This window comes from Chiloscyllium plagiosum, chromosome 6 (genome assembly GCF_004010195.1).
Source record: "Chiloscyllium plagiosum isolate BGI_BamShark_2017 chromosome 6, ASM401019v2, whole genome shotgun sequence".
In the NCBI taxonomy this organism is placed as follows: Eukaryota; Metazoa; Chordata; class Chondrichthyes; order Orectolobiformes; family Hemiscylliidae; genus Chiloscyllium; species Chiloscyllium plagiosum.
The window spans coordinates 98,897,070-98,910,498 of NC_057715.1; the positions used below are offsets into that span (position 1 = coordinate 98,897,070).

At 39.3% G+C, this 13,429-nt stretch overlaps 1 protein-coding gene across 12 annotated transcripts in view; it reads left to right on the forward strand.

The window, feature by feature from the left end:
* The window catches only part of LOC122550870 (inositol polyphosphate-4-phosphatase type I A), a 201,258-nt gene extending 188,214 nt beyond the window's left edge, over positions 1 to 13,044 (forward strand). For 9 of the 12 annotated variants that reach the window (XM_043692245.1, XM_043692250.1, XM_043692248.1 and 6 more), the window contains one exon: positions 8,743 to 10,445. In XM_043692245.1, coding sequence (XP_043548180.1) covers positions 8,743 to 8,923 — 181 coding nt within the window. In that variant the 3' untranslated portion in view covers positions 8,924 to 10,445. The other 3 variants (XM_043692251.1, XM_043692257.1, XM_043692255.1) reach the window with 1 other exon arrangement.
* The last annotated feature ends 385 nt before the right edge of the window (positions 13,045 to 13,429 follow it).

Genomic DNA, 13,429 nt, shown 5'->3' on the forward strand with positions numbered 1-13,429 from the left:
TGCTGGTGTAGTTAAGTATTTGGTCAGTGTTTGTCGGTTTTCTGTATACGCAAGGTTTGTATTCTCCGTTGTCCTTTCTTTCAACTGTGACGTCCAGGAATGTGAGTTTGTTGTCGGTTTCTTCCTCCTTGGTGAACTTTATTGATGTTAAGTGTCTCTTCTATCTTGTTTCGTTTTGTGATGACAGAGGTGTCATCTACGTAGCGGACCCAGATTTTTGGTTTGATTGGTGATAGGGCTTTGTCCTAGTCTTGCATTACCGCTTCTGCTATGAATCCTGATAGTGGAGAACCCATGGGTGTGCCGTTGGTTTGTTTGTAGAGTATGTTGTTGAAGGTGAAGTCGGTGGTGAGGCACAGGTCCACTAGCTTCATGATGTTTTCGTTGGACCCAAAAATCTGGGTCTGCTACGTAGGTGACACCTTTGTCATCACAAAACGAAACAAGATAGAAGAGACATCTAACATCATCAACAACACCCTCACAGGCATAAAGAAAGGACAACGGAGAACTACAAGCCTGCGTATACAGAAAACCGACAAACGCTGACCAAATACTTAACTACACCAGCAGCCATCCCAACACACACAAACGAAGTATCAGAACACTATTCCAACGAGCCACCACACACTGCAACACAGACGAACTTCGGAAATCAGAGGAGAACCACCTATACAATGTATTTGAGAAGAACGGATACTCAAAAAAATACAGTCCGCAGATTCCTCAAGAACAAACCACGACAAACAGACCAAACACAGCCAGAAACTCTAACCACCTTTACATACATCAAAGAAGTTTCAGAAATGACAGCCAGACTATTAAGACCCCTCGGAATTCTAGTAGCACACAAACCCACCAACACTCTCAAAAACCAGCTGGCCACAAAAAGACACAACCCCCTCTCCCTCGTAGCCCTACACACGGATGAAAAAAAACACCAATTCGACTGGGACAACACATCTATCCTGGGACAGGCTAAGCAAAGACATGCCAGAGAATTCCTAGAGGCCTGGCACTCCAACCACAGCGCCATAAACAAACACACAGATCTGGATACCATCTATCAACCCCTCAGAAAACGAACAGGAAATGACATCACCACAAACCCCAGGAACCCCCATCCAGGACAAACATACAAATAGAAACCAGGAGACAACCGCTTCACTTCACTTGGAGGTCGCCACTGATGATGTTACCTCACCAGATAATGAAACGTCTGGATATCAAACCTACAGCTGAGCGAGCGAAACTACACTCTAAATGCTGAAGAAACTCTCATCTGGCAACATCTGTGGAGGGGGAAACAACACTAACATTTCAAGTTCAAAGGCTCCTCTTCAGAACTGATTACACAACTACTGTACATGATCAGTCAATGGCAATCTGTAATGGACTAGGCCAGACCACTCAAAACATACTTAAGCAGGCAGCCCAGACCATATCTTCGCTACTTGTTTTGGTACGTGTACAGCGAAAATTACCCAGAGTAAGTTAGCTAGGTTGACTACCTGGTTTTAAAACAGATAAAAATTTATTCACCAAATTATGGAATGAAATACAAAGAACAGAATAACCCTAGAACTCAGTCTATCCAAACTAGACTAAATTAAGCTGTTTGGAAAATATACAACAGTCCCAATAAACAAACCCCTTAAACACAGTAAAAATGGAATAGAGGCTCACAGGTCGAGATTAGAAGTGCAGAAGGAGAGAAAGAGAGAGCGAGGTTTCCAGCCTCCTTCCATACATCCTCTGCTGCCACTGATTAAAAACCAGAATCCAGCTTCCAGGTCTGACCACTCCCCTTTCATTATACAGGTTACTTATAAAACCTAAAAACTTTGGCCTAAAGTCTCTCCTGTTTATGTATAAACAAACAGGCCTCCTTTTAGTCTGTGTACCACTTCAGCCGATTCAGAGCGTGGGCTGTTTTATGGCCCATCTGAGAAAAATTAGGACACGGTATCCTTGAGAAAAGGAACAGCTTTTTTTATTTAAAAAAAAAGGGCCAGTTTTGTGATAGATCAAAATCTGTTGAGTATCCAAAGCAGCCTCTCAACACAGACATTGATCCAACAGGTATCTTGTGTGGATATGAAGCTAGGTATCATGCTGGGACAATTGCATTTGGGACTACAGAGACGCAATCAAACAGGTGTAGAAGAAAAACCATGAAATTTGCATAAATGTGAGAATTCATATTTAATTCATTGCCCCCAATGTCCTCAAAAGGTTTTATTCTTTCTGAACCTGCCACTGGGGCTGGAGTGCTGCTTCCTCAGCCAACTGTGGAGCTATTGAAGTAAACTGTTCACCAGCTTGTTTTCCCAAACTTAATAAGACTAACCTTTCAGCTGAGGTGTTGATTTTGGAGTTAGTGGAGGTGCAGGAGGAAGTCTTGCTGATGCTTCCTCTGATGTACACTCAGCCTCAGAAACCTGGGAGGTTGCTTCTGCTGGAGCTGGCTTTTCTCCAGAGCTCTTTGACATTTTAGAGGTACCTGCAATATTTGAGAGAAAGAGAGAGAGAGACCCTCATAGTCAGTGGTTATAAGTGGTATCCAGTGAATGAGACTGACAGTGGGGTTACAGTGAGAGTTGCAGTGAAATGAAAAATGGTACCTACTCAGTTGGCAGGACGTAGATGTTTCGGTTGCCCTACAGGAGCAGTCCCAATCTTCTGTAACAGATAAGATACGTCAGCCCAAAGGAGGGGACGATCCTATACTATGCTCCCCTCCCCTATCTCTGCACTTTCTGCCCTAGTTTTTAAAACATCATTCACGGAACGTGGGCATTGCTGGTCTGGCCAGTATTTATTGCCCATCCTTAGTTGCCCTCAATAGGGTGGTTGTGGCCTGCCACCTTGAACTGTATATTTTATTTGACGTAGGTAGACCCATAATGCCATTAGCGAAGGCATTCCATAATTCTGTTATCTGGAATATAAGAAAGGGCAGACTCTGGTACAGTGAATGTGGGTGGTATGGCTATCAATGTTGGTATGGATGGTTATGAGATATCCTAAGTGAGTGACGGGGCTGCACAGAGGCTGTGTAGGATTAATGTTGTATGTGATGAGGATGTGAGAGCGAGTCACAAGCAGTGATGATCCTGGCAGAGCATGAATTTTGATGGAGTTTGGGTGCATTAACAGAGAGCAAAGTGTGACGTTGACCCAGGCAAAGCAAGCTGTTAAGATGGCACCAACTCAGATGGCTACCTCAGAACGGGCTGTCAGATTTGGAATCCTTTTGCTGGCTGAACAGGAACTGGGATGGCACAGTGGCTCTGGTTAGCACTGCTGCCTCACAGTGCCAGGGACCTGGGTTCGATTCCAGCCTCAGGCGACTGTGTCTGTGTGGAGTTTGCACATTCTCCCCCTGTGTCCATGGGTTTCCTCCAGGTGTCCGGTTTCCCCCGACAGTCCAAAGATGTGCAAGTTAGGTGAATTGGCCATGCTAAATTGCCCATTGTGTTCAGGGATGTGTAGGTTAGGTGCATTAGTCAGAGGTAAATGTAGAGTAATGGGGAATGGGTTTGGGTGGGATACTCTTCGGAGGGTTGGCGTGGACTTGTTGGGCCGAAGGGCCTGTTTCCACACTGTAGGGATTCTATGATGGGAAGAGGATGCCTTAAACTTCGCAGCACTCCTTTGACTAGGACCTCCAGCTTCCTGTCAAATTTTGTCTTTGACTAAGCAGGACAGCTTCAGAATACCAGCACCATCCAGGTGCACAGTGACCTTTTACCAGGATATTGGTCTTGTCAGTGATTTGGCAACTTGTTCCAGAAGTGGCAGATAGTTAAGGGGGGATGGAATCAAATGTAAGTGACAGCGTGGAGCCAGGTGATGGTAATGGAGAATGCTTGGTAAGAAGCAAGAAGAAATTTCACTAGTTTCATGGTGAGAATTTCTCCAAAACAAAAACTTGACGTAATTGCACATAGCCACAGAAACATAATTTTCAGGCCTCTAACTCCCTACTTAGTTTATTCAGCCCTTTATCATATCTCCTTAGCCGCCTTCTATTCAAGGAAAACAGTCTGAATTTCTCCTGTCTGTCTTCATAGTTGAAGTTTCTCATTCCTGGAACTAGCAAAAAAGTCATTAAAAATACAACCAATAACAAATACCAATATAATAAAGAGAAAAAAAACGCAAATTGCAATACAACTACTGTCTACCAATTGCTAACCTACCCTATAATACAAAACCTAACGCTGTGCAAAACAACACCAATAAATAAGTAACTGACTAATAGATTAAAAAAAAGCAAAGGAAAAAAAACAGAATAGCTATGCTCGACCGCAGAACTCCCAAACAAAAGAACGGGGGCATTGTATATATACCCATGTTAACTCAGGAGTGCTCCCTCTAGGGCTCAGGGCTCAATAAACCTAACCGTACTGGTTAAACATACGCCCTAGTTAAGATAGCCAATATATCTATATCCAAATAACTCAAATTGGGCTGCCATGTCTTATAAAAATGATCTGTTGTGTGCTGCACCACTTTTGTTAAAAAAAAAAATCCAAGGGAATGTTTTCCATAATTAATTATCGCCATCCCAGCAAGCCCGGCAGGGTTGTCAGGTGCCCAGTTCATTAGAATATTCTTCTGTGCACAGTATGTAAGAATATTAAATAGTTTCTTCCCATGCCAGTCTAAAGACGATGAATTCAGTAGACTTAAGAGGAGAGAGATTGGATCTACTTTAACTTCAGTCCTCAATACCCTCCCTATCTCTCCTGCCACAGCGCTCCAATAAACACCGAGCCTGTGGCATGTCCAGAAGCAATGGGTGAGAGTACCTACGCTTATTTTACATTTGGGTCACATTGAAGATGCCCCTTTTTTAAACTTCACCTAGAACCATTCTTGACCTCTTCTGCATGGTCTTCAGTGCATCTCTATATTCCCATCGTGTGGCATACAAAACAGTACACACTAGTCCAGCTGAGTTCTAACAAATTCAGTATCACCTCCTTGCTCTTGTACTTTATGCCCATATTAATAAAGTCCAGGACACAGTATACTTTATTCAATGCTCTCTCCACCCAGTCTAAATGTAATTGCCCTGTCCCACCACCTTCAGTGATTTGTGTACACCTTCAGGTCCCTGTGCCTCTGCACCTCCTTTAAAATTGTATCCATTATGTTTATATTGTCTGTCCATGCTCTTCCTACCAAAATGCATCACCTGCCACCTTGCTCCATTAAACTTCATCTGCCACCTATCTATCCACTCCTCCAACTTGTATGTGTCTGTGAAATTCTGTACTTTTGTCTAGACAGTTTACACTACTTCCCAGATTTATGTCATCCATACACTTTGAAATTGTTTTCTATGCACCAAGATCTTGATCATTAATATATAACAGGAAAAGGAAGGGCACCAACACACACTCCTGAGGAGCTCCAGTACCAATCTTCCTCCAATTGAAAAATATCTATTGACCCTTACTCTGTTTCTTATCACTGTCAATTTTGTATATGTGTTGCTGTTGTCCCTTTTATTCCATGAACTGTTGTAACTTTTCTCAAGGCTTTTGTGTTGCACTGTAAGTCCATGTACACCAGATGCTCAACATTATCCTCGTAAACCCTTTGTTACTTTTTCAAAAATATCTCCAAGTTAGGTCAGCCTGTGATTCATGTTAAGCATATTCTAAAAGGTTTAATTTAAAGGGGTAAGTAATGGCAGGCATTGTGTGCTCCTCCTGCTGCTGTATGTGGGAAGCTAGACACATTTCCAGAATGTACGCAGAAAGCGTCTCCAGCTGCAGCTCCTGGAAGTCCAGGTTTCGGAGCTGGAACAGTGACTGGGGATACAGTGATTTAGGTGAGGGAGCTAAATTTAATATCTCAAAATTTGCAGATGACTCAAAGCTGGGTTGAAGGGTAAGTTGTATGGAGGACGCAGAGGTATTGCAGTGTGATTTGGACAGGCTGAGTGAGTAGACAAATAAATGGCAGATATAGTAATAATGTGGATAAATGTGAGCTTATCCACTTTATTTGCTAAAAATAGAAAGGCAGATTATTATTTGAATGACTGCCCTGTCTCAATCTACAATGTTCAATGACCTGGGTAGCCTCTTGAACCAGTCATTTGAAAGTAAGCATGCAGGTGCAGCAGGCAGTAAAGAAGGCATTAGTGAGAAGTTTTGAGTACAGGAGCAAGGCTGTCTTGTTGCAATTACACACAACATTGTTGAAGCTGCACCTGGAATATTTTGTGCAAGTTTGGTTTCCTTATGATGCAGGATGTTCTCGCCATAGAAGGAATGCAGCAAAAGTTGACCAAATTGATTCCTGGGGTAGCAGGACTGATGAATGAGGGAAGGTTGAGTTAGTTAAGGTTGTATTCGCTGGAGTTTAACAAAATCAGGGGTATCTCATTGAGACCTATAAAATTCTCAGGACTAGACAGGTTAAATGCTGGAAGAATATTCTTGATGGTAGGGGAGTCCAGAATTAGGGGTCATAAATTTAACGATAAAGGGTAAGCCTTTTAGGGCTGAGATGAGGAGAAATTTCTTCACCTAGAGTAGTGAGCATATGAATTCACTGCCACAGAAGGTGGTTGAGGCCAAAATATTGTCTGTTTTCAAGAAGGAAGTGGATATAGTCTTGTGCCTAAAGGGATCAAGGGAGTGGCGGGTGGGGTGAGGAAGGTGGGAGGAGAATGGGATTAGGATGTTGAGTTCAATGAACAATTGTGATCTCACAGAATGCCAAAAGAGGCTTGAGGGGTCGATTGGTCTACTCCTTGCTGTCATGATTAGATTAGATTCCCTACAGTGTGGAAACAGGCTCTTCAGCCCAACAAGTCCACACTGACCCGCTGAAGAGTACCCACCCTGTCCCATTTCCCTCTGACTAATGCACCTAACACTACGGGCAATTTCACTTGGCCATTTACCTGACCTGCACATCTTTGGACTGTGGGAGGAAACCGGAGCACCCAGGGGAAACCCATGCAGACACTGGGAGAATGTACAAACTCCGCGCAGTCACCCAAGGCTGGAATTGAAGCTGGGACGTTGGTGCTGTGAGGCAGCAGTGCTAACTACTGAGCCACCGTGCCGCCCCCAAATGTTTCAGGCTTTGCCTTCAGCTCATTTGCTTCAGTACTTGCATAAAAGTAGCTAACTAGAGCACTGCCAAACTTGTATTTTCTAGTACGAAAACAAATTGCTTGAGAAACTCAGCAGGTTTCGTGTGACCCATGCAGAGAAACTTCAGTCTAGGTTTCTGTCTTTTTTTTCCCAAAATCAGATGATATTAAATTATTGTTGAAAGCAGAAAATGTAATATTTAAAACTAAATTTTTCATCAGTATTTTCTATTTAAATTGAATTACATTTAAAATTAGTTAGAAGCTTTAGAAGTTTGAAAACAGGGAACTATCTTGATAAGCTGAAATGCTCAGCCTGGATGTAATTTTAGTTTACCCGGTGCAGCTGAAACAAAAGAAACTCTTCTGCAGTTTGCTCTCATTCCATTTGCTCAGTTCACAACAGCAGTGAAGTTGCTTGTTACTTTTTTATAAAAGCTACATGAACGTGACTAAAAGTAAAGAATTGTCTGAGCTTTTCATTTCTTTCGTCATTTATGCAGCAGTCATCGGTTTTGTTTTACATGTTTTACAAATGTTGTTAACATGAAATACTTTAAATAACACTCAAATATTGAAAACATTTCAGCACTAATTAACAATATGTTCTACATTTGCGGTACATTTCAAAGAAAGGATAAGAACACAGTAAATGGCCCAACACTAACTGTGGTCGAATCCTGTTTGCAGTCACTGATGTTTCAAAGTTAGTTTTATTGTGTGCCTTGTGTCAAAGCCTTGTCTCAAAGTTCCTTGTAGTTTTCTTATCCTTTCTCTGTTTACCTGTTATTTAATCCTGTCTCACCTAAGTATGTCGGCAGTGCTTTTAGTTGGTGTTCTAAATTTCTCCAAATAAATGATTGCCCTTTATTCTCACAGATAACTAAATTGTTTAAAGAAACATTCTAAAGATTATATGAAGCTAAGAATTGCACTTAATTTCCAGCCTCTTCAACTTTCCTATATTTGTGATATTGGTATCATAAATATGGAATATTTCCACATTCACAAAGAGAGTTTAACACCACTCTAAAAGAGGAAGTTTATTATTATGCAAGAATATTACCGCCTCTTATCCTTATTGCACAACTATGTTATTGGGACTGCAGAGAAATTTCTAGATGAACTATATGACAGCTTTATTTCTGTGGCTACTTTGTATAATATTTCCCTTTGAAGGTGAGAAAGGGCTAAATACAAGGATGGTTATTCACGTTCAGTTTGCTTGTGCAGTTTGAAGCATGACCAGGCATGAGAGTGCAGCATGTACTTGATACATACAGACTGAACATGAGAAACCATTGTCATTCTTTCTGAATTTTCAACTTTTCTCTTTTTTTTCTCCTTTTTCACTCTTTCCCTTTCTAATGTGTTACTTTGGTCACTCTTCTGTTAATTTGCTGGTTTTGGTGCTTTATTTCCTAATTACCTGATACTTTGTATTTCTGTATTTGTTTTAAAAAAAACTTGCCCCTTCTCTCCTTTTCCTCTTCCCTTCTGTTTGAAATATTCTCACCTATTCTTTTTATGCTGTTTGCTGCATGTTTGTTTTGCTTTCTTACACCCTCCCAACCCTCTTCCTCCTCTGCCATTTCCTACATTTTCCCTTTTCACAGCATTGGAACGCGGGAGGTAGTCACACAGAAGAACTTGAGTGGCCTGGTGCCTATCCGTGATTGCAGGCTTGACCCCAGTCTCCTCTATTCCATCCCTTTACTTGCTCTTAGCCCCAATTTAATGATTGTATGCGTCTTTCTGAGCCTGGCTTATCTGCTGGCCAGATTTCGATGCCAATGAAGAGAAGCCATTTTTATATTTTAAAAATAAAGTTTTTTTTAGACAAGATTAGCTAATTGTTTCTGAAAAGCCACTGAATGGAAGGATGTGCAATAGAATTGTCCACCGTAAAATATGCCTTACCAATGTTGAACTTTACACTGTACTTTGTATATATTTTATCAAGGCTTACAATAGAGGATGTATTAAAGATTATATCAACTATATACATGAACACTCTTGTAATAGAAACATGACCAGTACCTCAGTTTCTTGAAATATATCTAAAGTAAAAGGACAGTGCATATACTGTATTTTCAACTTTATTTAAGCCCTTTTTATACATTCTAGTGCAGTCATAACTTTTCTGTTTGTTGTGTGACTGTTCTATTGTAATGTTCTTTTTGTGTTGGGTTCTGAAACCACGGCACTTCCTTGGATGAAACTGCAGAAGTGGTAAAACCTCTTCAAAACTGCTTATCTGTATTTAACAGAATAAAATTGTATTTAAAATTATTTTGAAATATAATAACCCTCTAAAATGTGTATGTTGGCCAGTTTTGGGATAACTTGCTTCATGACTTGCTTACATAAATGCTTTGCCATTTTAAAAAAAATCTGCCCAGACATCTGAGCAAGCATAACTAATTTGCTTATGTAAATACAAAAGATCTGTTGTACTGCATTCTGCTTCTGCCTTATAGCACACCCATTTAGCCTCTGTTAGTGGATAATTCAATAACACTTTAAGCTTGGCTTAGATCTTGTGCAGTGTCACAGAGAAAGCGCAAAGAAATGGGACTAAATGGATAGCTTTCCAAAGATCCAGCTTCTGAGCCTATTGACTGCCTCATGCTGTATGGTAAATTATCAAATGCCCTACGCAGAGACTTGCACTTTAGTTTTATTTTAAGAAATGCGATATTCTTCCCTTTTTTAATCTTCAAGTTATGTTTCATGGATGCTTAGGTAGTTTTCTGTGCTCTGGTTACTACTTAGCACAGCGCATAGTGAAAATCATCCCTACAGCCGCATTGTTCAGTGCATTTACCCATTCAGCATTAAATGCAGTTGAATTTAATGCGTGGAGGAGTTGATTTGGAAGATAATTCCTCTTTTCTGGTAGCCCTGACTGTATTAAAAAAAACCTTAGCATTGAGCTGCCAGTTTTCAAGTCAGGTTCACAAATTAGTAAACTGGTAGTGTTTATAATCGCCAATTGCAATTTGTAACTTGTAACGTGAACATAAGTACTTGATGTCAAGTTACAACAATGGTTAAATCTGAAAAGGAGTCTAAATAAAAGTTATTTTGGGTGTGTTATAGTAAGATTCAAATTTAACTTAAAACTCCTCTTTTTTAAAAAACGTATACATACAAATCTGGCAATTTAATAATTGTCTGTGAAGCACGTATTGCATAATCACCGCTTACCATTCTGTTGCTCCTCTTATTAACAAAATACACATCTTATCATTGTCTTAAGTCTTTACTTTGTGTCATTTTTTTTCTTTGCTTCTATCATTCTCTGTACTTGTTTCTTCCCCAGCGAGGGATGTCGCCGAGAAAACACGATGAAGAATGTTGGATGTCGCAAGTACGCATTTAATATTCTACAATTGAAGGCTTTTCCAAAACATTACAGACCACCAGAAGGAACGTTTGGAAAAGTCGACACTTAAAATAGGAAAAAGACCTTAACCAAATGTGACTGCTATGAATGACTACTCATTTCTAGTAATAGTTGTGGGGTTTTTAACAGTGAAACATACATAGTAAAGATAGCTGTCCACCAAAAAGAGTAGCTGTTGAACGGTTAAATGTTTCTTGAGATGTAAATGTTCCACCATCCCCCAATTTGGTCTTTTTCCTCTGTATATGTAGAGCATGCTGTTTTGGTTAGTTTGTCAATATGTAATATAGTACATGATAGAGTAGATTGTGGGACTGCCATTTGAAAAGAATTTTTGTTTTTTTAAAAAAAAAAATTGAGGCACACAGGAAGGGAATGTCCCTCAGTGAAAGCAGTACACAATGGCTGGACATTGACTATTGTTGAAAAGCTGAGGGTAATCAGTTCCAAATCTGTGTACGCTTCAGGTGGCTTACTAGGTAAGAGTCTTAGTTATGTGTTTTACAGAGAGCAGGTCATATGGAACTTGAAGATGTGTTTTTTCACTACTTTTGAGAATAAGAGAACTATTTGCTTGAGCTTTCCAATTCAGTCACCAATACAGATTAAACCAAAACATTGTGCATTGCATTTGCAGTTAGGTTGCCCGAACCGATGACAATAGCTCCTGTTTTACAGAATATCTGCTAACATATCTACTTTCCTAATCATAGCAGTAAAAACACAGCTCAGTCATGGTCTTGTCAAAAATGTGCACTTTTTAGTTTCTGTTAGATCTGAGTTTGTCCAAAGGGCATTGAGTTTACACACGAAACAACATTACAATTCCAGAAAGAGAAAAGGAGATGTCACTTCTTTCTCAAGATTCACGCTGAAGTTTCAAAAATTTGAATGCCTTTGAACATTGAGGAAAGAAAAGGCCATGCAATTCATTAAAGCTTGTCTCCATGCTTATCGCAGCTTTTCCCACATTAGAAACGTTCAAATTTGCATTCAATGTTTTGCATCCATTCTAGTTTCTGAAACTGGTTCCCTTTATACTCGCAACTCTAATTATTTCTTAGCCATATTCATAAGACCATCCTTATGGTTTAATAATAAATCCCATATCTCTTGTCCTATTTTATTTATGTCCTTGGAGAAAAGGCTACTTTTTCTGGCTTCATAACAATATTGTAATCTTTTTTGACTGAGCTCAGCTCTAATTTTACCTTGGTTATCAAGGAAGGGATGTATATTAAAGTAACTATTGTTTAAACATAGGAGTTGGATCAGATCATTTGTATTTCCATGCAACTTGATTAGTTTTAAAACAAATGGTTGCTGCAGAACACTTCTTGTATCCTTAAAGTGCCCGACAATACAGCTGAGATGTGGAATTTTCTAAGGGCACTGAGGGTCATTTTCACTGAGGGTCATTGAAGAGTTATATAATTTGTGTGTTTTGAAAAGTTACACTGTGGTCTGTGGCATCTAAACTGCATTACATATCTGCCAGACTCTCAACAGTCATACACATTCCACTTGCTTCTGTGTATGTATTAGACAAATATGGAAGTTAATGCCCTATGAGTTTCTACATTTCAAGGCACATGCTTGCATTAACATCTGCTCTCAAAAATAACCTGGGGTCCTTGTATATAAACACCCTAATAGAGTGAATAAAATGTTTTCATTGCACTGTTGATTTTTAAGGGAATGGCACTCAATGTATTTACAAGGTTTACAGAATTTTTAATCTTTGTCGAACATATTTGTTGCTGTTTTACATGATGCAAAAGCAAGTTGACATAAAATAATTTTATTCAGAGCAAATTATGCAGAATTGTATCTTAATTGTTTTTTCTTTTACCGTTGCTCCAAAAGTATTGCATTTCATATAAAGATTCTCTCCATGTACCATACGATAAAGAAAATATGCCACTAATGTCACCAGAAGACCAATCAGTCAGAATAGATTTGTAAATAGCTCTGCAGGATAAATTTGCTCACTTTCAATTTAGCTGGCGTAAATGTTTTTACATTTAGGGCCATTTGTATAACACAGCAACCTTCTTTCAATTCAAAAGCATCCATCAAAAGTTTCTCTTAAGTAGAAAACGGTCTGTTTGGAAAGCTGAAAAGGTCTTCGTTGAGAATATTGTAATAGATGAAAACTAAGTGGTACTTGTACACAGTTTATTATGTTGTAACATACTGGTAACGTTTGCCAGTTCTGTAAATTAATGAGTAATGCTTATCATAGCCATGTTAACTTGGGGATGCGCTTATGATTTAAGTCCGCTTTTTCATGTAAATAATGTATATGAACAACCATTCCGTCCAAAACTGTTCATGTTTCATGTAATCTTTTTTGCAAATTTTATTTATTTATGTTTGCAGTATTCAAATTGTTTAAAGCATTTACCAGTGGAATTATTTTTGTTTCCTCTGATCGCATTAAATTCATGTAAGCTGTATAATGTGCTTCTCCAAGCGGTATGAAATATTAAAAGGAAACTGCCATGTTGCTTGTGTTCAGTTGTGCTAAGTCATTGGTATCTAATACAATAAGTTGCACGTATTTTTAGATGAGCTATTCTATTCTGATCTTGTATTCGGCTGTGTTTGAGTATTGAGGTTAGGTATTATTGCACATAATCAATGATGCATTGCTTTGGCACGATTCTACTCGACTAGAATGATACCACAGGTAATCTGAACATTAAATCACTTTGAGTAATTGACTTATTATTTCTCTGTATATAAATGATTTCATTGAATTAACTTTGTCACATGTACTGATTTACAGGAGTACAGTGAAGAGTTTACAAGCTGCTACATACGACACCATCTTAGGAACAAATGTACCGAGACACACAGCAGGAAAATAAAGCAAGTTAAGAAGTTAAACT